Raw genomic sequence first — 23,452 nt, forward strand, 5'->3', positions numbered from 1 at the left:
CATACAAATAACAATTAAAATCAATGCACAAAGATACTGAAGTCCCAAAAATAATAAGTTAAAAAAAAAAATATATTCGCTTGGGCGAGCCAAATCTCGCTTGAGCCAAATTAAAGGCGATTTGCCTCTATTTCCTCTCGCTTGAGCGAGAGCACTGCAGCAGAACGCGAAAAATGCGATTTCTGCATCATTTTTCTCCCAAAATTCAAGATTAAACCAGAAACATCAAACATTCATGATTACATCTTTCTATATTCATATGAAAAACATGAATTTAAAACAATGAAAACCTCAAAACCCTAAATCAATCCAGATACATGAAAACCTAATTTCACAAATGAATCATATTGGGGTGGCTCTGATACCACTTGTCGGAGAAGTTACTCTCCATCCGAAATCCATAGAGTAAACACGGAAGTCCTTATGACCATGGCTTTGTTCCCACAACCGAATGTGTATGCCCATACATACACCCAAATGGAACATCCATGGTCCAGACCGAAGAAACCCCAAATGAGTTCATGGTGAAGATGAAGAACATACCTTGTTGAGCCATTTCCGGAATCTCGAAGGTATGAGGGTGCGATGATCTTCCAGATGATAGAGCGCCTTACGGTTTTCCTTATGCTTCTCTAGAGGGGAATGAGAGAGCTTTCTTGAGTGTTGAGAGTGTACCTTAGGGAGAGTGTGGGTTGCCCCTTCTTTTCTCTCGTTTTGGTTATGAGGAGAAACCTCATCCTTATACCTAACGAGCCTTATGGATGGGTGGATAGTGTTATCCTATCCTGGATAACACTATTCCCATCCTACCTTATTCTCCTTAACCTCTACACTTGAAAACATGTTGCTCTACAAATTGGGACCATAACCCATAAAAGTAACCCCGTAGTGGTTACTACTTTAGTTGCAATAATTCTGATTCAGTCCCTTCATCAAATCAGAAATTGTCTGAAGGTATCTACACTTATTATTATTTCATGATACATATGTCATTAGCCACCAAATTAATTACTGAAGATCATTTTATATTTTGGCTAATTACATAATGGCCATAACACAACTACATAATTATATTTGTGACCCATAAATTGTCAGAAATTCCAACAAGAAAATCATTAAAAAAAGTTATAATTCTGGTTCTTGTCATGACTGAAAGAAAGTAATGAAGTTAATTTCATCATGTTCCTTTGTATTTATCTTACAGATATAGCTGAAATATTCTTGCAACGTTTATCTTATGAGGATGCATCTTTTGATGAAGCTACCAATGACCAGCATTGTATGTTTCCAAGAAGGACCAACGTTTATGTTTTCTGTATGAATTGAATTTATATTATTCTCTTGTTGTCTTGATGAAAATGGACCAAGGAATATTAAGTGAAAAAGAAGAATGTCATGAAGGGATATATTAAGAGCTTCTATATGAAATTTTGATAATGTTCGATCAGCTTATATTATCTCACATACAATATTCTATGAGATTTTGACAAGTTCCCCTAATCTCATTTTCTTATTAGTGATTTTCTATCATTATATAGATATGCAGAAATCTATTTGATACTTATATTTGTAATGAGATATATAGGGAATGATAAGATAGTTAATTAGTTAGGCTAAAAGATTTAAAGAATAAAATGATATGAAGATCAAAATCTTCTCATTCACTACGAATACTAACGTACTAATATTTGTATATAAAAAAACTTATTCTATATTATGAAATTCCAACCTATGCTAAGTGGGTTATAGGCTGAATATATATCTTTAAAATAATAATCTACATTTATCCGAAGATTACAAGTTCCTTTCTTTGATGGATTGTTTTGGGGAAGGTACATGCTAGGAAATGTATAAATATGCCAATCATATATACCAAATGTTTTTAAGTTCAAAGCTAAGGTTCAAACAATCTTAAGTTAAGCAATAAGGAGGCAAAGGTTCAAACATGTAAGATTATATATAACATAAAGTCATAAAAAATACTACTATAGCAGCCTAACTTATGTAGGTGTACACTGTATAGTATCTTACTTTCCTTTTTTATATAGAACCCTACTAAAAGGTCCAAAATAATTTGACATTCGTGATTACAACCATAAAATACATTTAACAATGATTAACACAACAAACGCAAAACATTGAGGAAAAAAAAAGGCTTTCTTTTAAGTTTGGTTGTGGGATGACTTAGTAATGAAGATTTTGGGTGGAACCAGATTAACCCTAGCCTTCGAGCTTCTAAGATATGTTGAATCAAACTAAGGATTGACCTTAGACCGTCTAGGATGAATACTTAAAAAAGAACTCTTAGACCCAAGTTAATATTTATAGCATTTATAGAGGACAAATATATAAGGAGAGTAAGACATAGAGAAGTCATAGATAAAATGATATTTCATATATAATCTCCTCTATTTATATTGATGTGGTGGGCTTAACTTGTGCTAAGGGAAGATCTAATAACATTATGGTAAATGTCATGTTTATGTTCTTTTAATCAGTGACCCTAGGAGGCTTATGTATGAGAATGTGGCGATTTTGAGATGTCATATAAGGATGTCTTCCCTTATAAGACTACAGATCGGACCCTAATCTTTTTTTGACCTCAAAGGGTCGGGCTAAATCTTGAATCTATCTTGTACTATTTTAGGTTTGGTTTAATATATATTGGTTGAATCATTTATTTTAGCTGGTTAAAAATGTTTGAACTTGTAGGTGTAGGAAAAGGTAAGACATTATGCCTTTTGATCAAACTAAAGTTCATTTACAAATACCAACTAAATCCAATATTTTCAATTTGGATTTGCCACAATTAAAACCATAATATTAAGTTTTGGGTAATGTACACCAATGAAATTTGAACGGCTCATATTCCAATTAGTTTTATGAGTCAATTTTCTAATATAAAAAACTAACTCATCCAATTTTCTTTCACCAACTCCTACCTTAAAGTTATAAGTTTATTATTTATGTATAATCAGTGTAAAGTTTTTTATATTGTCGCTACATTATTCACTGTTGATTTGTATTATTTTTGTTTGAGAATCCATGATATCTAACATATGAATTGTGGATGATATACCAACAGTATAAAAATACTTATACTGTCAGCGTATACATATTAAATCCTATAGTTATTGGATGAGTTCTCAATTTAAAACATTGGTGCTCTCCCTTAACCATTTCTTAAGAATGAAGTTCTCAAAAGGCTAAGACAGCTTGAGGGAACTCTCTGTTGGTAGAGAAAGGGGTGGGAACTTTCTTGGAAGATCACCAAGAATGCTCATATACTAACCATAAATACATACATAATATATATAAAGTAAAGCTTAGGAAGAAAGCAAGCCTAAAAAGCTAATTTTGGAATTTTCTTCTGTTTCTTAATCCCCTTTAATAAAAAACCATACGGATACAAAGTACAACTTTACATCCATAAAACCAAGTGGTTATATTATATACACTTTTTAATGCCTTTAGTCTAAGCTAAAAATATAAAGACAACTAGGTTTTATTTCAAAACATCATATGTGAACAGAATAGTGGCATACCAAGAAAAGGGGTTGATGGTGGCTAGCCCCAACTGTATTATTGTTTGATTGACAAAATAAACTAACAAATTTAGCTTGTAAGTTAGGTGGTGGTGAATTCCAACTCCTGCCTAGTTTTCATACATTATATAATATTAGTGTTTTAAATTACACCCTACAATCACAATTGCAATCGAATATTGCAGTATCGGAAAACTCCAAACAATATTATGATTATAAATTGTGGTTTTGTCAACAAGTAATAAAATGTTTGATCCAAATGATTGGTTATTCAAATGATTTCATTAATTAATTATTCTAGTTACTTTTCATAAAATAATATAAAACTTAAAGAGTAAAATGATAAACAATATCTACAATTAAATAGAATTAAAAATATATGAAAGAAGAGTTTTTACAAGATAGAGGTTACCAAACGAAGTTAATAAATTGACATTTATTATATCTTTCCATAAAATTTAAGTCACAAAATAGACATCCTGATAATTGATAATATTTTCAAACAAGCAATAAAATATGTATTCACTTTAAGCTATTCACTCTAAATGTTATGTGTTCACTTACAAATAACATTTAAGGTAAACTCACCTTCCTTTTAGGGAAAAGAAATGATAGTTCCACAGTTTCTCTCTTATTATTTCTATTTTTCTTTCTCATAAAAGATGGTGTGTACCATTTGGTGTCATTTATGAGTATACAATAATACAAATAACAAGGTTCTTTCTTAAATAAGGTATGGTGTCAATTCAAGTGTAATGAATGGAAAAGATAAGAGTACAGCTGGAATTACTTTACCACTAACTAGATAGAAAAATATCCTTTAAAATATTAGAAAGATAAGTTATTATTTTTGCATTTACACATAAAGATAGAAGAATTATCTCATTATATTTTAAGAATAATTGTATCAAATTAATTTATTTATTTTTCTTGTTTTGGGTGTACTTACCTCTAAATTACTTAAGAGGATCTTAATCCTCGCCTATACATGTTTAATGTTTACACAAAACTATATATTTACCTCATTAAAAACTTATTAGGATACAAAAAATGAAGATAATAACTACATGCATTATTCTCATTCGGTAGGCATTATTTTTATATAAGAAAAAGAAAGCATCTTTAGTTTGGTGTTGTATCACCTAGGAGAAGAACTGTATTGGGTCATTTCAAAAGTAAAGGAAGAGAGTACTTATGCTTCTTTAGAGTTTTACAACAATGTTAACCATTCTGATTGGTTTTTTCAAGGAATCCAGATCCTCCTTTTTAGTCCTATAATCTATCTGGCATAGCCCTATAGTAACTATTTCATGTGATTTGCCACTCTATAAATACATGCAACTCTATCATGCTATTTACAACAAGATACACAACAAAATAACTTAGAGTTCAAGTACCCTTTAACAAACCATAAAGGGTTATAAGAGTGTGATGCTTTGATATCATAAGAAAAATATCAAAAATGGGAGCTAAGAGATCATCATTTTGTGGCATATTCAAGGCATGTTTCTCAAGTGGAGGAAGGTATGATGAGTACATGGAAGGAAGTGGAAATGGAAGTGGAAATGGGAGAAGAATATTTGCAAGTGATGAAGATAGAGGACGTTGGATTGCAGAACCTGGTATTGATAGAAAAGCTTCTGATTTCATTGCTAGATACTATGCTTCTCGTGTCACTGATTCTGAGAGCAAATTTGCTTCTTGAAAACTATGCCTAAGTGCATTTCTTGATTTCTTACTATTCTTATGATTAATTTTTTCTCTTTTAAACCTCTTGTACTAGTTCCCACCTCATTATATTCCATCATTTATATTATATATTGTTTACCGAATTTGATGTATCGCATACTATGTACTGGTTTGTCATGTATAAAAGAAGTTCGGTAATAATAATGTAACAAATGACGAATTAATACAAACAACATATTGCATTGGTTGTTAATAATGTGGTTGGATACTCTTAAGTTAGCTATCTAGCTAAAATAATGTGGTGGTTAATAATGAAAAAATTATTCATTTTCAGTAGAGTCTTGATTTGCTTTACAATATAAATCTCTCCTACCACTTAAAAATATGAGTTTTTAAATTTGAATATAATATCTAGAAAAGTTTATACCCTTACTCACATCTCTGCATACTGTATATCCATTTAGGCTTTGCATAAACTGAATAACAAGTGAAGACAGTGGTTGTTTAGGATTATGTTCTTGATATATAAAACTTAAATATATTTAACTGGAAAGATTATAATTATATAGTACTAACAAGATTGAAAGTGAACTCTGATTGGCATAAAATTTTGATGATGTGAATTCTCTTTATAGAGAAAATATATGATGGCTTGAGCACATGTTGCTTCATCATTCCTGTTTTGGGCATTATTATGAGTAAATTCAAATAAGAAACAAATATATATTCTGATATATATCGAAAGGGCACGATATTGATCAAGCTTATCAAGTGGAAGGAGGATCCTCTCACCTAAAAAATATTGTCATCATGAATCAAGTCAATCAAATTCAATCAACATAAAAAAATTACTTTATGTTTTTATAATTTTTTTTTAAATAGATGTTAACTTTTAACTGGTTCGGGCACCTAGAACATAAAAAAGTGGAACAAGTAATCCTCATTCTATCAAGTGATGGATATCATCTATTATTTTCTCGATATATCACTTTAGGTTATTTAATCTAGAGGTGACCATGAGTCGGGTTGGGACGGATTAAGGCTTGTCCTTACCCAGCCCTAAATATTGGTCTAGTCATTTTTGAACTCAGACTCGGCCCTAGACCCGAAGCTAACCTGACCCTAAATATCGATTAGGTCAGTCTTTAACCCCGACCTAACCTGACCATAGACCCGATTAAATATAATGCACATACACTCATTTTGGATAAAAACTTCTTAATATTATTTATTATTATGAATATGTAATTTGACTTATAAAATGATATATGTATATAAATTATTAATCATGTATATATGATGAAAAATTAGAGAATCGATGATACTTTCGACCAAAAGTTATCATTAATCTGTACATATTTGAGTAGAAACACATACAAATATGATGAGTGAATGACTATGGGAAGGGACGGATCGGGTCATGTTTGGTCTTTCTCGATCCTAAATATTGGTCAGGTCTAGACCCGATCAGACCCGACCCTATTCGGGTCAGATCATGATTGGATCGCGACGGGTGAGCGGGTAAGGTTGGGTCCTACTCATCCCTAATTTGATAAGTATTTTTCATGGTAGTTTCTTTTTAGTATTCGTTAAGGTTTGTTTGAGTATTGGATTAATTGTGGAGGGGAAGGAAAATAATGGGAAGATGAGAGTTATGAAATACATTTGTGAGATGATTTTGAAGTCTTTCATTCCTCTTCTCTCCCCTCCAAAACTCAACTTGCAAACGCACCTTGAGAGCATATTTGCGATTTTGGTTTTGAAGGATATGGAAGATAAATGAAAGGTTTCATGCCATAAAATATACGTGAGAGATGATTCTAAAATCTTATTTTTCTCCAAAACCCATGACAAATAGACCATAAGTTACACAACTAGTAAGTTTAATTAAATATAACTTTTATACACAATCATCAACTTATTAAGACCTGACCATGTATTTAAATTGTAGTTATTATGGTTAGTGTAATTGTGGTCTATGTAGTCATTATGATGCGAATTACAAATATTGCGAAGTGAAATTAATTAAGGTATGTACAAATTTTAAAAAATTATGTATAATTACTAGAACTATTATAAGTTATAACTATTAATTTTGTGTAGGTTTTTTATTCATTTGACATTGTTTCATGACAATTAATAATTTAAAATAGATTTTTTAATAAAAATTTAATTTGCAATTAAAAGAAAACATTATATCATGTTTTTACTTTGACAAAATTAAATTACATTCACATAGAAGAGAAAAACATATTTCAATTCTCATTATCATCAAATACCTGATTAAGAAGAAAAGTCAAGACTCAGATATATGGTATCACTAATTAGTGATACCCCTTGATCACTTTTTCATAGAGTTTACATTTAATATTGTTTAGATGTTCAGATATTTGTATTTCAAAATGCCTTCCAATATCTTTTCTTGGAATACCCTATAACTTTTTAGTTGGAAATTCTTCTCTTATAGGCATTGTGAAAGTTTTATACTACCTCAATGCAAAAAAAAAAACTATATAGTTTAGAGCAATTCTCCATCAATAACTTTGAAGAATAAATATCAATAAAAATAATATATTCCTATAATCCATGAGCAGGCTTTATAAAGAAATATAACACATAAATATTTAAAAATATAATTATACCAAATAAAATTTGGGTAAAAAAATTACCCAAAACAGACTCCATTCTCCACTTATCAACTCTCTAGTCTCTTATCTCATTCTCTCAAAATTCCAGACTCCTAACTATCCAATCTCTTCTCCATTTTCCTCTCTCAAAATGAAGTCTGAAGCAATTGACACTAAGGGAACAAAGGAAGGCTGCAGCAAAAATTGATCAACCACTAGAATAGAGGCACATGCAAGAAGCCAATGCGTCGTCGTCCGGATTAGCTAACATTGTCGTCATAAGTCTGTCTTGTTGCGGTTTTTGTTGTGAATTTCAATTATACTGTAATTGCGGTGCGTTGTCGATGCATTGTCAACCACATCTATATTGTTGCGATCAAATTAGATATTGTGGACCGCATTTTTTAATCACAAAACCTGCCAATTATTGGTGACAACTCAGAAGTGAAAGTAGACTGCAATCTCATGTAGATGTTACTTGAAATTGTCACTCATCTTTAACAATAGACCACAATGCATAGATTAAAGGATATATATATTTATATAATTTTAATTTAGTAAGACATTTTTAATGGACTAGATTTTGTCTCTAATCATTGTTTCTAAACTACAAAAAAGTTCTCCCTATCAAAGCTAAAAACGGTGGTTAGATATTGTTGAAGACTAATTTGAGTCAGAATTCTATCTGATACTATAGAGGGAAGTGCTATAAAAAACAAAGCAAATTCTAAAATGTAATGACATTTATATTTTTTTATTTATATTTGTAATGATATTTTTATTTTTAAAATTAAAAGTAAAAATATAACTTTCTTCTCTGGTATTAGAGAGGACTCAGTTTAGCTAATTTATGCTCTCTACTTATTAAAGTAATATTTTAATTTTCATTTCTTTTAAAAATATAAGTAATCAATTGGAAATATTAGTAGATAAGAATGAGTATGGTTGCAACAACATAATAAGAAGAGATAACCATAGTTTGTTGTTATTTCAAAAAAGGATCCAATACCGATTGCAATTATTTTGTTGTGGAATTGAATGGAGATATTGTTGTTTTTATTAACTAGTTAATATTATTGTTTATGTAAATATTGAATTATTAAATATATTCTGAATCAGTAATTGTTTAATGAAAATATGAAACTAACCAGACCACCATGTGGAACTTTTGAGGAGCTGTGTTTAATGAAGGGGTGAAGATCTCTTATTGTGGCAAACTAATTAAAATGTATCACTTAATTGAAAAAATTATAAAAATATGAACTAATATTTTATATTATTTAGTAAAATATTATTGAATATGGATATGGGGACATGATCTTTGTATAATAAGCACAATCATGATTACAAACACATCCAAAATTTAAAATAACAGAAGAGTATAAAATATGATATGTTAAACAAAAAAAACCCATGCTTTATGTGCTATACATTTCCTATATATGTTTGGATAGGGATCTGTTGTCTTTAACCACGTCTCTCACTAATTATAATGAAGCAAAACTGATAAAGTTATAAATATTTAACTTTTTAACTGACGTGTCATAATATAATTGGTTTGGGACAGAGTTTAGTACAATAGTTATTTGTCCTATATGTTTCAGTTTCACTAATTTCCCCCAATTGTAACTAATGAGGTATTAAATGTCCGTGCCTTGTAGCATACCAACTCCAAGTTGGTTGCAAACCATGCGAAATATCTAATATAAAAAATGTAAGTAGTGTTTCCAATATAATTTATTAATTACTATTTTTTTTGTACTGTCAAGTATATTTCATCCCTATCATTTTTAAATAAGTAATTAATTATTTTTTAATATGTAAATATCTCTTATAATAAGTGTTACTCTCAGAAATCGAACTCTTAACATTTTTGTTATCTTATAAATCTTTATCGTCTAAGTGCATAATATTACACTCATGTCGGTTATAGATAAGTCCAAGGATACATCACGGACTAGTTATCGAACTGACAAAATGAATCCGCATCAATGATCTGTTCCAACTATTATCTTAACCCACACAATATTATTTACCACTTTCATATTTTTTTCATTTATTTCAAATAACATATTTATAATTCTTTTCTGATTGTAAATTTATTTATTACTCAGACTCATTTTTTATTTTGTTTTAATTTAGTTTCTAATATGCATTAGATGATACCATTTTAGTTAAATTGTATCGATTTTTTATATTATTTAATAATTTTTAAATTATATGTATAACATTAAATATTAAAAGATATAAAATAGATAGAGTAGATAGTATCATAATATTACAGTAATAATAAAAACTGGTGATAATAATCAACTATATATATAAAATTTGGGACATAAAGATAACTGGTTCAAATTGTATGGGTTTATCAACTGGCTTGGTTCAAGTGGTACATGTTTATTCCTATTAAGTAAAGGTTTTGGGTTCAAGTCTTGCAGATGAAAAAATGTCTGCTAGGAGAATTAACCTCATATATAGATAGATATTTCCAACTCAAACAGGATTGTCTACGGTACAAAAATACATTTTGAAAACCAAAAAAATTGTATATGTTTACACAAATTCTCAAATTCAAGTCTTATATGTATAGATAAAACATCATTGTACGAGAAGTCACACTATATTATAGATGTTACTCAAACAAATTGAAACAGTTTTCTTGAATGAAGCATGGAGTTTTCTTTTCACGTAAATAATTTGATGGACTTCTATTTTTATTTTTATTTAACTTAATTGTTTCGTTATTTTCTTAAGCTGGCACGGTAAATTAAAAACTAGAAATTATATTTTATGCATTTTTCTACACGCATAACAAATTCATAAAAAGCGTGATTTGACTTATTTTTAAAAGATAAAAAAATCACAACAAAATTTAAATATGTAAAATTCAAACTTACACAATAGATAATTCAAAAGAATGAGAATAGAGGTATATGCACTTTTTTATTTATAAATTATTTCTCAAGACTTAAGATAAATTAAAAAACGTAATATACAACATTACGTATTCTTTAAAATTTTATAAAAAATATTCATATAAACATCTCTTTTACCTTGATAAACTAACTTACAAAGTTTATATTCTGTACGCTTTTTTAACTTACAATATTAACTAAGACAATAACATATTTAAATAAGAAACTGATTATAAAATTAAAGTAAGTTGAATTTACTTCTAATAATAATAATGATTATAATACACCTTTTGAGCTAGTGCCCATTTTTCATAATTTCATGTTTTATTAGTAAATGTAATATGTATTATCAGTATAAATATTTATATACAATCAACATATTATCCATTATTTATTTATATTATTTTTTAAAAATTTAATGAAAATAAAATATAAATGATATATAATACAGTGATCGTATATAAAAGAATAAATTACACTGATACCTCTTGAGTTTTAACGAAATTACACAAACCACCTTTCGTTTTTTTACACCTACACAAACCCCCTAATTTTATAGTTTTATTACATTCATCACATCTGCATGAGAAATAAGTGTAATATTTTAAATAAAAAATGTGATAAACACAATTAAGTTAAACAAAATATGGTATATTATGGAGATAAATTTAAATAATATATAAATCAATGTATCTTTATTATTTTTTGGTTATAGAATGCATCAACAATTCTAAATAAATATTGTTTAAATCACTCTTTTACTATATCATAACGAACCAAAAATAATAAAAATACATTGATTTGTATATTATTTGGACTTGTCTTCACAATATACAATATTTTGTTTAACTTAATTATATTTATTATGTTTTTTATTTGTTTAAAATATTACACTTATTTCTTTCTCATGGAGGGTGGTGAATGTAATAAAAGTATAAAAAATAGAGGATTTGTGTAAGTATAAAATAGTGAAGAGTAATTTGTATAATTTCACTAAAATTCAAAGGAGTATTAATATAGTTTACTCTATATAAAACTTATATATAATAATTACATGTTTTCTCTCTATTTGTCAATTGGCCTCCCTACAAATGTTTGCCGATTAATGCTTCTAACCATTGAAATTCTATAGTGGGCCTTAGTTGTGATTCAACCGCATATTAGGACACTTCACATAAATGTAAGGGCAACTCTTAAATGTTAGGGACACCTTACCACAATGATACCCATTTAATTATTTAAATGTCTTTAAATCAACGTGCCAAATACCAATGCCATTACTCATCTACCTACCTCTTTTTAATCCTATTTTTGACTCACTAGTTACTCCTCAATTATTTCTTTCTTCTTTTGGTAAATTATTACTTACTCTATCAGTTTTCTGCCATTAGGAAAGTTAATTAAGAAAGTAAAAAATATAAATAAATATTACATTGGATAATGATAATTATTGAATTTTAATATATAAATAGAGGGAAAATTGAGGTTATGTTTGTAATTTAATTTTGAAGGGGAATAAAAAAAAAAATGAAATGTTTGATAGTTATCTTATAGGTTTCTGCTATGGTTCTCAAGTCTTCCCACTCACCCTAAAACCCTCCCAAAACCAACGGGTAAATAGATAATAAAAATTTGACTTAATTATATTTATTTTATCTTCTGTTTTAGAAAACTATACTTACTCTTTAAAAAAGGGATGATTGTAATTACACCTACCTCCCTTTAGAAAGTAAATATAGATTTGAGTAACTTACACCGACACCCTATGAGTTTTAGCAAAATTACACAAATCACCTCTCACTTTTTTATACCTACACAAACCTCCCCTAGTTTTTATACTTTCGTTACACTGACAACCCCTGCATGAGAAATAAGTGTAATCTTTTAAATAAAAATTGTGATAAATGCAATTAAGTGTGATAAATGCAATCAAGTTAAACAAAACATGGTATATTGTGGAGACAAATCCAAATAATATATGAACCGGTACTTCTTTATTATTTTTGGTTCGTTACGATATAACATAAGAGTGATTTAAACAATATCCATTTAGAATTGTTGATGCATTTTATAACAAAAAATAATAAAGATACATTGATTTTAATATTATTTGGATTTTCCTCACAATATACCATGTTTTGTTTAACTTAATCGCATTTATCACATTTTTTATTTAAAAGATTACACTTATTTCTCATGCAGGGGTGGTCAGTGTAACGAAAGTATAAAAACTAGGAGAAGTTTGTGTATGTATAGAAAAGTGAGAGGTAGTTTATGTGATTTCGCTAAAACTCAGGTGTGTCAGTGTAATTAACTCTATAGATTTTTAAAACAAAAAGGAGTGGTAAATATAATGTAGTTAAATTTAAAAAGAAAAATCAGGATAATAATTTCCCAAAAAATATAATATTTCTACCATAGACTTCTTTAATATATGGAAAGTGATATATATTCAACTAAATTTTTTTATTAATCTTTCTACCATAAAAAATAATATATGTGACAAGATAATATTTTATTTATTAATAATTAGTTTACAACTAACATACATTATTCTATTGTTGGTAGAAAAATTAGGACAAAAGTTTATTATATGAAAAAAAGATGTATACATTAAAAGTGTAAGAGATTTTTACATTGTCATTATATTATTTATCATTCATTTTTAATTACTATTAATTTTTAAATAAAAATAATACAAAGGATAGTAGATGATGCATTGACTGAATATAAATATTTACTAGTGATAGATTTTAAACTATTATTATATTTGTTAAGATTCCTTCTTGCACACTATTATTTGGACAAATTGACCAGCTCTTGCATTCAGACTCCAAGTCAGCTTCCAACTACCTATTACACTTATCAATGAGAAATGCTCATCCACCTACTACATTTCAAACTTTCATTTCTCATTTATTAAAAAAATGCATCATGTTTATAGATGGTGTTTTGGTTGAAAAAATTTAACAATTAAATATTTTTGTAACATCAAAGAACAAGATTTTCTTGATATAATAACTTTACTCAATGTCTTTTAGGAATAGGATCATTTCTATTACCAGATAGAAAAATATTATTATTTACACTAATTTTAAAGATATAAATATCATTAAAAGTATAGATAAAATAATATAATTGTCATTTTATTTTTTTATTTTATTTTATAGGGCACTTCCCTTATTGTACATGGAGAAGAGTATGGCTGATGTTTTAGTGGTCATAAATGTAGCACCATATGAAAAACCATTTATTAAACATTCCATAGCCTCCCAATCCTAACCTTTTGTTTCTGACTCTTATGAAAAGTAGCAACAACATAATCTAAGAACAACAAAAACATAAATTATTGTTCCAATTTATTGATGGAGGACCAACAATCATCATCATCAGCAAAACCAAAAACTGCTGATCTGGATGCACCTCTTCATTCAATTGGGTTTGAGATTGAAGAATTATCACCACAAAAAGTTTCTGGCCATCTTCTAGTTACCCAAAAGTGCTGTCAGGTAAAACCCACATCAATTTTTTTCCTCTTAATCATAACTATTTCTCTTTGGTTTCTGAATGTCTCAAAAAAGTTTCATTTTTTCCTTTTTTCCTTTTTTGCTAAAAATAAGGTACTTATGAACATATCAAGATTGAAACTTTATCTTAGACTTGACAAATTTTGTTGGGCAGTTTTGGTCTTAGGTTGTTAATCTTTGGAGTGACTTAGGATAACTTGTCAACAACACCACCACCTGACACTTTAACAATTATTAAGGCATGTACTTGATGACAACAATTAAAACCTACTTTATCAAGTATTTAAGGATTAAAGTAGAAATAATTAAAGTTTAAGGTAAGGTTATATTATATATTTGTTAAGGTATGAATTATGGTAATGAATTTTGATGTGTGTAGCCATTTAAGGTGCTTCATGGAGGAGTATCAGCAATGATAGCAGAATCTCTAGCAAGCATGGGAGCACATATGGCTTCTGGGTATAAAAGAGTGGCTGGAATTCAGCTTAACATTAACCATTTGAAACGAGCGGATATGGGTGACTTGGTCCAAGCAGAAGCTACCCCTTTAAGTGTTGGCAAAACCATTCAGGTATTATTCCTCATCGATTATGAACCAGACACATGACTGGTACAAGTCGCTCATTTGATTGGTCTTATATCAAAATTATGATAACCCAGTTTAAGTTAGTTGGTTTAAGCCTAAAATAGATAATTCGTATGACCATTAAGTCAATAAATTGAACAAGTCAATAATTGGATCTAATTTTCTAGTGATGAGAAAAAGATTATCAATACATTTCCTATAATGTTCTCTCAACATCACAGGGCCATAATGTGATTGGGACAAGGGATATGAGTCTCATTTTTTTTGGTGGGGTTGAAATGATTGAAGGAGAGAATGAAAACAATTTTAAAGAAAAAAGTGTGGTAGTATAAAACATGGTATAGACGTGAAGTTCTGGTATACATAGCACACATTCATTTAATATCAACTAAAAGTTATCAACACAACAACTTGTCAACTAATCTATCTGTCTTAATAGATAAAACAAATACGCATATCTATTTTACCCATCTTTGGTTATTTACTTTTTATATATTTATTTTGTTCCTTAATTTATTTTGACAAAGTTCCAATTTCGTCATAAGTTTCCTCTTTTTCACTCATCTCTTTTTTTTTTCTGGATCAGTTACACATGTTTTTGAAATTTAATTAGGACCATCAACCCTCTATTGCAAATGAGAACAAAATGAAAGGTTTTAGAAGTTGTAACAAATTGCAGGTTTACACCAAAACCAAAATTATAAATGTTTCTAAATGCCCTTTTCAGCGTGGAGTTGTATTTTCACATTCTTCATGTTTTACATGGTGAGATTAAACAAAACGAAATTCACATTTTGGAATGTTGAATTTGATAACAGTTAGAACATTAGGATTTGCACCATAGGAATTCCAGCAATGAATAAATATTTGTTGGTTAGATTCCAAACCATGAAACTCTTTAAAAATAAAAGGACAAATATGTTCAACAAATGTTACACTAAACCACGACTGAGGAGCTTTGGTTCTATGAGTTTTTTCCATTTATAAACTTTTTTTCTCCCATCATATCCAATGTGGGACTTCACACTTATAAACCCAGCAAAATACAAAACTTTGTTATTATTGTTGAGGTTTACTAATGCCAGTAAAACATGTTATATAACACAGTTTTGCTTGTAGCAGGTGTGGGAGGTGATGTTCTGGAAGATTGATCCTTCAAATTCACAAATGAGATCATTGGTATCATCTTCAAGGGTAACTCTAGTGAGCAACATGCCTATCCCAGATCATGCAAAAGATGCTGCTGAAGTGCTAAAGAAGTATGCAAAATTGTAAATATTCATGTATTGCCATTTAATTTACTTCTGTAAGATTCAACTTATGCCTTAACGGAAATCATAATAAAAATAAGGGTTCAGGTATATGTAGCATATAAATAAAGGTTCTACCTCTAATGCTTCAAAGTGTACACTCATCATACCTTGTACCTTAAAATGTGACTAGAAAACATATTGTAACTTCAAAATGTTAGTATTGGCCAAGTCACATTCTTAAGAGCCACGGGCTATGAGAAGAGTAAAGAGTTATCAATGAAAGAGAGACCACATCTTCAACTAAAACCTTAATACAATAATTATATCAGCCTTTTGGCTTATAAACTCCTTCGTTGATCACATTTTATCCAACATGGGACTTGAATATACCTAACTAACAAAAAGGTTAGTAAATTTATTCAATGTCATAGTAGATGGACCCAAGTGTAAAAACCAACTCTGATTCAATGGCAGTAATGAACTAATCCTCAGGAATCAGGATCAACATAGAACCCTCATTGAATGGCTTTGCTCATTATTTTTCAAGCATCTTTAACATTAAAGGCATCAATGATTCCTTGTAACTATATTTCAATACATTGCTTGCAATTACAATGGAAACCAAGTGATTGAAATCAACTTATAACTATTCTGCGATTCTCATTCAACCAAGCTTAGTTCCAGAAACAAAATGCTTACACGTCTAGGAAATGTTGGCAATGTTAGGATGCTGGGTTCTTCCGAAATGATCTCGAACTGGTAGTGTTTCCATCCTTTTTCACAATGGGAATACCTGAAATTTTATACCTAAAAAGCATTGACAAAACATGATCAGATATAGACTAACAACAAGGGATAAAGCCAGCATCAACAATATAGAAGAACTTACACAAAAGCAACAACAAAATCATGGGAAAGTGTTACCTGAGACTGATAAGTTGTTGGGTCAAATCGTTCAGCTCCTTAGTAGAGAGTTTGAAAGAAGATAAAGTTCCAGGTACTTCTTCTGAAACAACCTTATAGACAATTTCTTCATTGAAGCTTCTAATCTTCTAAAAGCCTGTTGCAAAAATTGAACATCAATTATTACCTTGCAAGTACAAATACAACACAAATACAAAATGCACAAACATGAAACAATATAGACAAAGGAATACAACAAATTTTTAAACTTATAACAAGACTACCATATAATACATTAAATCATAAAAGTCCAAATCTTAAATTAAGATTTTTGAGTTATTGCAAATATAATAAAATGTTACAATTTACCTAATTATTGTGTCATCCCTATTTATACCAGTATTTTATTATTGGTATAACCAAGGGTATCCATCAACATATAGGGGTAAGGAATTAATCTCTTTTGGAGTGTGTGGCTGCCCTTCCGAAAATGTTTAATCCCAGGAATTAAACATTTGACATTTTAGCTAATCCGAGGCCCTTATACTAGTGGATCAACACTTTCTTGATCTATTTATATAAGTATAAAAACTCAAAAAGTAAATAAAATACATGTTATAAAAAAAGTGTGTGAATAAATATGGAAACCATTGTTGCTAACATTCCTCGTGTGACATTAGTCATTAGCCATTCAACACATTTGAAAAATATATATATAAATAAACAAATAATAAAAAAACTCACAATCATGGTTGGAATGGAAACCAAAGCCACTGCAAAAAATGCACCAAAAGCCTGCAAAACAAAAAAAAAAATCGGGATTCACTTTTAAATTTTTTTTTGCTGTTCAAGTGATTAAGTGTAGTAATACCATGGAGAGAACGAAGAATTGAGATAGAATCCCAAATTCAGATGTGGGTCGAAACCCTAGATTTTTTGCAATAGGCGGAAGTGACAGAGATTGATTAAACGGTGGCGTATTGAGTGTTTTTGGTTTGGAAATTAAAGCGAGGGTAAGTGTGTGAGAGATGGGAGAAGACGACGTCGTTGAGAGTGTGAAAGTGGGTAATGGGAGTTTGATGGAAGTGAAAGTGTGTAGAGAGTGAGATTGCATTTCACATAACATTGATGAACAAGAGTTTCAGATTATTTGGTTAAAACTCTAATGTGTTCTCTCAATTAGGAATGAAACACCACTTGGTAATGATTCCTTACATTACTTGCCAACTCACACAAGTAGGAATGTGAATTTGGTTGAATAGTAGAGAGAGGAAATAACAAGCACATATATGAATATGTTTTTACACACAATATGATAAGTGTGTGAGATGAAACTAAATTTGTGTTCATAAAAGTGATGAATAACAAACTAACACTTTTGTTTCTATGCAACAAAAAAAAAAATCTAATCGAATAAAACTGAAAACGAGCTGAACTATGTCGAATCGGAATTTAATTTGATAAAGATTTATTTAACTCGAAACTCAACTCAAATTAGATACCAACTTTTATAAAAGCTCGAGTTCGAGTCGGTTAAAGTTTATGAATTATTTGACTAAACTCGGATTGATTTTTTAAACAACTCAAATAATTAATTAATTTTATAAAAATACTCCACAAGGTTATAAATAACAACTATAAAGATAAAGAATAATGCATGGATGAGTCATGTTATAATAACAATAAACATAAAAAATATATTTATACATATCAAGATAACTCATGAACCTAACGAGACGAACTGTATTCAGCTCAAGTTCGGATCGTTTATTTACCAACCTCAATTTTCAGCTCAAGTTCGGCTCATTTAGTTCATGAACCAAGTTATGTCGAGCTAAATAACGAGTCGACTTTCGAACGAACACCGAATTGGTTGATTCATTGTCAATCCCAAATATTTGTTTTCTTAAGTTCTATTTGTGAGTTGAGTTTTGAAACAATTGTCACTATTAGGAATCGAACCATTGACCTTTTGGTCATCTTGAGATCTAGTGGAGCCTTAGAACATCCACATTGGTACAACCCATTTTTCGTTCTTAAATATGTCTCATTGGTTATTTTATATTTGTTTACATATTCTAACAACTTAAGCAACTCAAGTCAAAATCACTTCCAATGTTGTAACTTTGTTTCAGTTCTTAAATGGACATCACAAGCCTATCCTACATATCTTCTTCTTCACTTTTACTTTATTTTATTTAATATTGATTTCTTCTCTCTTCTAACAATTTGTTTTCATTTGTTAATGTTGTCTCAACTATAAGAACATTGTCTATTTTTTCACTGTTGCAAAATAAGCCCAAAAATGATTCTTCTCCTATGGAAAATTGGAAGAATGATGTTTTTATTTGGCTATAAACTAAGTTTTTTTCACCACTGTGGATACTCTTATAATTCTATACCAATACCTTGTTGGTAATGATGTATTTTTTGTTGTTGAAAAGGCATAGTTTTTTTTTATATTTTTTTCTTATGTATATTTGCATATCCACTTTCATAATTTACATATAAGAAAGTTAAATATTTGTTTGGTTAGAACTTAGAAGTCACATCTTCTTTGATTTTGACCGCCGAATACCTAAGTTATGGTTTTTTACTTCTATTACTAGTTATCTGAAAACCTTATTTTTGTGGGTAATTTGTAAACTGACTTAAATATATTAAATGGTTAAAAAATAAAAAATATTTTATTAGCTTAATATTATGATCCAAAAAAATAATATTTGTTTGTTCATTAATAAAGGCACCCATTTGAGTCCTTGAACTCCACGCTATGGATAAAATACAGAGTTTTGATTCTTCATTATGGAGAAATAAATATTTAAAAAAACAAAGGAGAATATAACATTTAATGATAATTTATTCTTTTAATTATAGTGAAATAACACTTTTATCATGAAAATAAAGAGAGAAAAATGCATTTGTCTTTTCTGTAAATGAGATCTTCCTTATTCCTAAAACAGTCCCTGGGCTAGTTGTGGAGATAGGTTTTCTGCCTCTGACCCTCTTTACGTTTTGTGCCACTATAAGAAAGTAAATCCAAAGATCTTTAAAATTGTAGCTTATCTTTTAATTTTCAACATATGTTATTAATATCTCTTAATAACATTTTGCTTAACATATTTTACTGTTGGATAAATTTCATATTGGGCTTAGCAATAAAGTGAGACCCAAATTTTGTGAAACCCATTTAGTATCAACAAAATAAATGTATTAAAAGATAATCCTGAATAGAATATGCTAGTAATGTTAGAGTAATTGCAACAAGTTCCTGTAACAGTTTTAAGTGGTAAGCATCAGTTATTTTATTTTGTCAGGGTTAGAGGGGTTGCTTAGATAAGTAGTAATACTTTTTTTGGTTGCTTCTTGTGTTTTAAAGTAGGTATTATTAAGATAAAAATAATTAAATATGAGTGATAGTTTATGAAACTTTTAAAGTTGCTGCCTTAGTGGAATAAAATTAGTCAAGTGTTTAAAGATTTGGTCTCTAACAAATTAAAAAATTAAAAATAAAAAATGATTCTGAAAGTTATTAAATTAGTTATTTTAAGTATTTTTATAACTATTTTTGATATATTTTAGTCCATACAATTTATTGTTTTGACCTCCATATATAATTATTTAATATACAGTTTTAAAACCATAGAGAATTGAGGTGTTGTCGTAGACTAAAAATATAGTAGAAGTGAATCTCCACTCTTATTTAAATATTACATCGAAAGAGACAATTAAAGAGATATATCACCTACTCCACAAAAGAGTATTTGAAACTAGGAAAACGAATATTAAAAAGATTCAAATAATGTAGAAAAATTAAATCTATTACAGATGATAGATAATCAATTCATCCAAAATTTCATAAGAAATTTTATAACAATAAATATATATATATATATATAGTTATGTATTATATATAATTGGGTTTAAGTTCAGGTTCAAAGTTTGTCTCAGTCGATAATTGAAATTGGGTTTAGCTTTGAATCTAAGATTCAGGTAAGGGATAAGCCATACACCTAGAATCTAGCCCCGACCATACTCACCCTGAGATTCTAGTCATTGTTGGGCTAAATACTTGCTAAACTCTCTTCCTTCATCCTTTTAACCAAAGACTAGTAACTTTCCAAATAACATGACTTGTACTCTTAAGGAGTGTCATTATAAAAGATTCATCATTTACCTTGTTTATACTTGGGGTCAATCAGTTTATGGGGATATTTTTTATAATAACATTACATTAAATTTCTTGTGTTAATCAATTGTATTATCTTATTGATAAATAATTAATCTTTTCCTGGATTAACTTTTGACTTTATATTATACATACATGCTACTTGCACCACTAGAATTGTTTCCGATTAAATCTTATTTAGTAACAAGTCCAAGAAGTATAATTAATTATTGTGGAAAATGAGGCTGATATTAAAAAAAGACTATGAATGTTTTGCCTATTCCATCCACAAACACAGCAAGATGCAACCATTATATACTTCTATGCATCAGAGGTTACATAACATATAATCTGAAAACATAACCTCTTGCACCCTTAGAATAGAAGCTACATAATCTGATATATCTGTAACTGGTAGATAAATGGAAGGAAAAAATGCAAAATTGCAGGAAGTTAATCATGAAAGGCAATATGATAGTAATACTAATACACATGCATCAAACAAAACAGTGGAACCCTCAACTCATAATACTGTAAGTTTTCATACTTGTTTAGTCACTATTTGAGTTTCAAAACATTTTCCATATTCTCTTCCTCCTTCATATATATATATATACACACACATATATATGTATATATTATATTTATCGAGCAGATTGTCTCAGAATATGACATGCTTTTGAGTTATTAAATGTTCTTTGCTAACTTACATGGACCAGAAAATTGTGCAGCTAGGATCTAAATCTACTGTTCTAAGTTTAAGCCTGAATAATTCTGAACAGTCCCCCAAAAATCAAGGACAGCCCCTAACTAAAGTGAGTAATCTTTCTGGGTAACTCCATAAACAAGGACCATTTTTAATAATATTTAATAATTTTTGGTATTATTATTATTATTATCACTATTAGGCATAAGTTTTGATTCAAGAAGATTATGTTGGGCATGACTTTTAGATGGGTTTGGTGCGGATGAAGCTGGAGGAAGCAAACAAGGAGAATCAGAGTTTAAGGGCTATGATAATTCACTTTGAAAACAATCTTGTTTAACTTTTTAATATACCATGAGGAATGGAACATTTAATTCATCATTGGTGAAAATCTATTGAGACCTTAAATTTATTAGATTATGTTTAACATACATATTTTCAATACGATAATATTCTTCAGCATTGGTGGTCTTATTAATTACTATATATGATCAACAGATAAGCAAAAAAAATTAGAAGATAAAAGTATTATTTTCTGAGAGTTCTAGAACGGGGAAGTAATTATAGTCTTTCCTAGCCCAATGATCACAATTAATCTAATTTGTGAGAGTATGTTCTTCTACTTCATTGTCTCGTGAATGATTTAAATATATGTTACTATTTTTTTTATTGTCAATTTATTTTGAGATAAAATTTTAGCATTATATCAGAGCCAAAACCAATTTATCTCCCGTTGTTATGACCAAAAGATATCCTTTAATTATGGGTTAAAGTAACCATTTGCTGGTCTGAGATGCTTACGTGGAGGACATATTGAAAAATAATTCTCACATCATCTACTTCATTGTTTAGAGAATGATTTAAATATATGTTGAATTACTCTAAAACAACATATTAATAGAATAAAATTAAACTTTCTTCTAAACTCCCAAAATTATTCTCACTCTAAATTGTAGTAGAATAAATGGAATGGAATGAGACACTTTTCCATTCCATTCCACATCTTAAGTCAATCTTATTCATCTATCTATTGTAAGCAAAGTTACCACTCTCATTTTAACATGTATATCAAACACTAATTGTGTGTAATGAGTATAGTATCATATTATCATAGGTGATTCCCCTGGTGTGCATAAAAAGATGGTGAGGCCTACAGGGACTAAGATAATGACTCATGTGCATATGATTGGGCTCGGGGCTCTGGCACAACCAGTACAAAACAGTGTAGAGTTATATTTAAGTTTTGTTGGACAATCATCTGTTGTGTTAAATTGTGTCTCACATATTCAAACTATGTTATGCACTAATAATATTGAAGCAAAAATAGAAAAATAGTGAATGTTTAATTTTTTAATTGACATGTTTTTTATTGGTACATAACATTATTTGCAATAATAGTTGTGTTACAGTATATTTTTAATTAACATGTCATTATAGATCTTCTACCATAGACATGAGATGGAAAATTTACTCAGTTGGTGCACTTTGACCGAAAAATTACGGTCTTGGTGCACCTTTTGAAAATATTACGAA

General features: G+C 29.1%; 2 protein-coding genes and 1 pseudogene across 2 annotated transcripts; 2 read left to right on the forward strand and 1 right to left on the reverse strand.

Annotated features, from left to right (window-relative positions):
- On the forward strand, positions 4,770-5,312 carry LOC109327915. Its single transcript, XM_019561092.1, has one exon. The coding sequence runs from the start codon at positions 5,008-5,010 to the stop codon at positions 5,248-5,250; it is 243 nt and encodes an 80-aa protein (XP_019416637.1). The 5' UTR covers positions 4,770-5,007; the 3' UTR covers positions 5,251-5,312.
- LOC109327275 (1,4-dihydroxy-2-naphthoyl-CoA thioesterase 1) lies at positions 14,007-16,397 on the forward strand. Its single transcript, XM_019560344.1, has 3 exons — positions 14,007-14,285; positions 14,683-14,874; positions 16,012-16,397. Exons 1-3 carry the CDS (start codon positions 14,142-14,144, stop codon positions 16,162-16,164), a joined length of 489 nt encoding a protein of 162 aa, XP_019415889.1. The 5' UTR covers positions 14,007-14,141; the 3' UTR covers positions 16,165-16,397.
- Positions 16,649-18,351, reverse strand: LOC109327274 (annotated as a pseudogene).

The sequence above is a fragment of the Lupinus angustifolius genome, chromosome LG15 (assembly GCF_001865875.1).
Source record: "Lupinus angustifolius cultivar Tanjil chromosome LG15, LupAngTanjil_v1.0, whole genome shotgun sequence".
In the NCBI taxonomy this organism is placed as follows: Eukaryota; Viridiplantae; Streptophyta; class Magnoliopsida; order Fabales; family Fabaceae; genus Lupinus; species Lupinus angustifolius.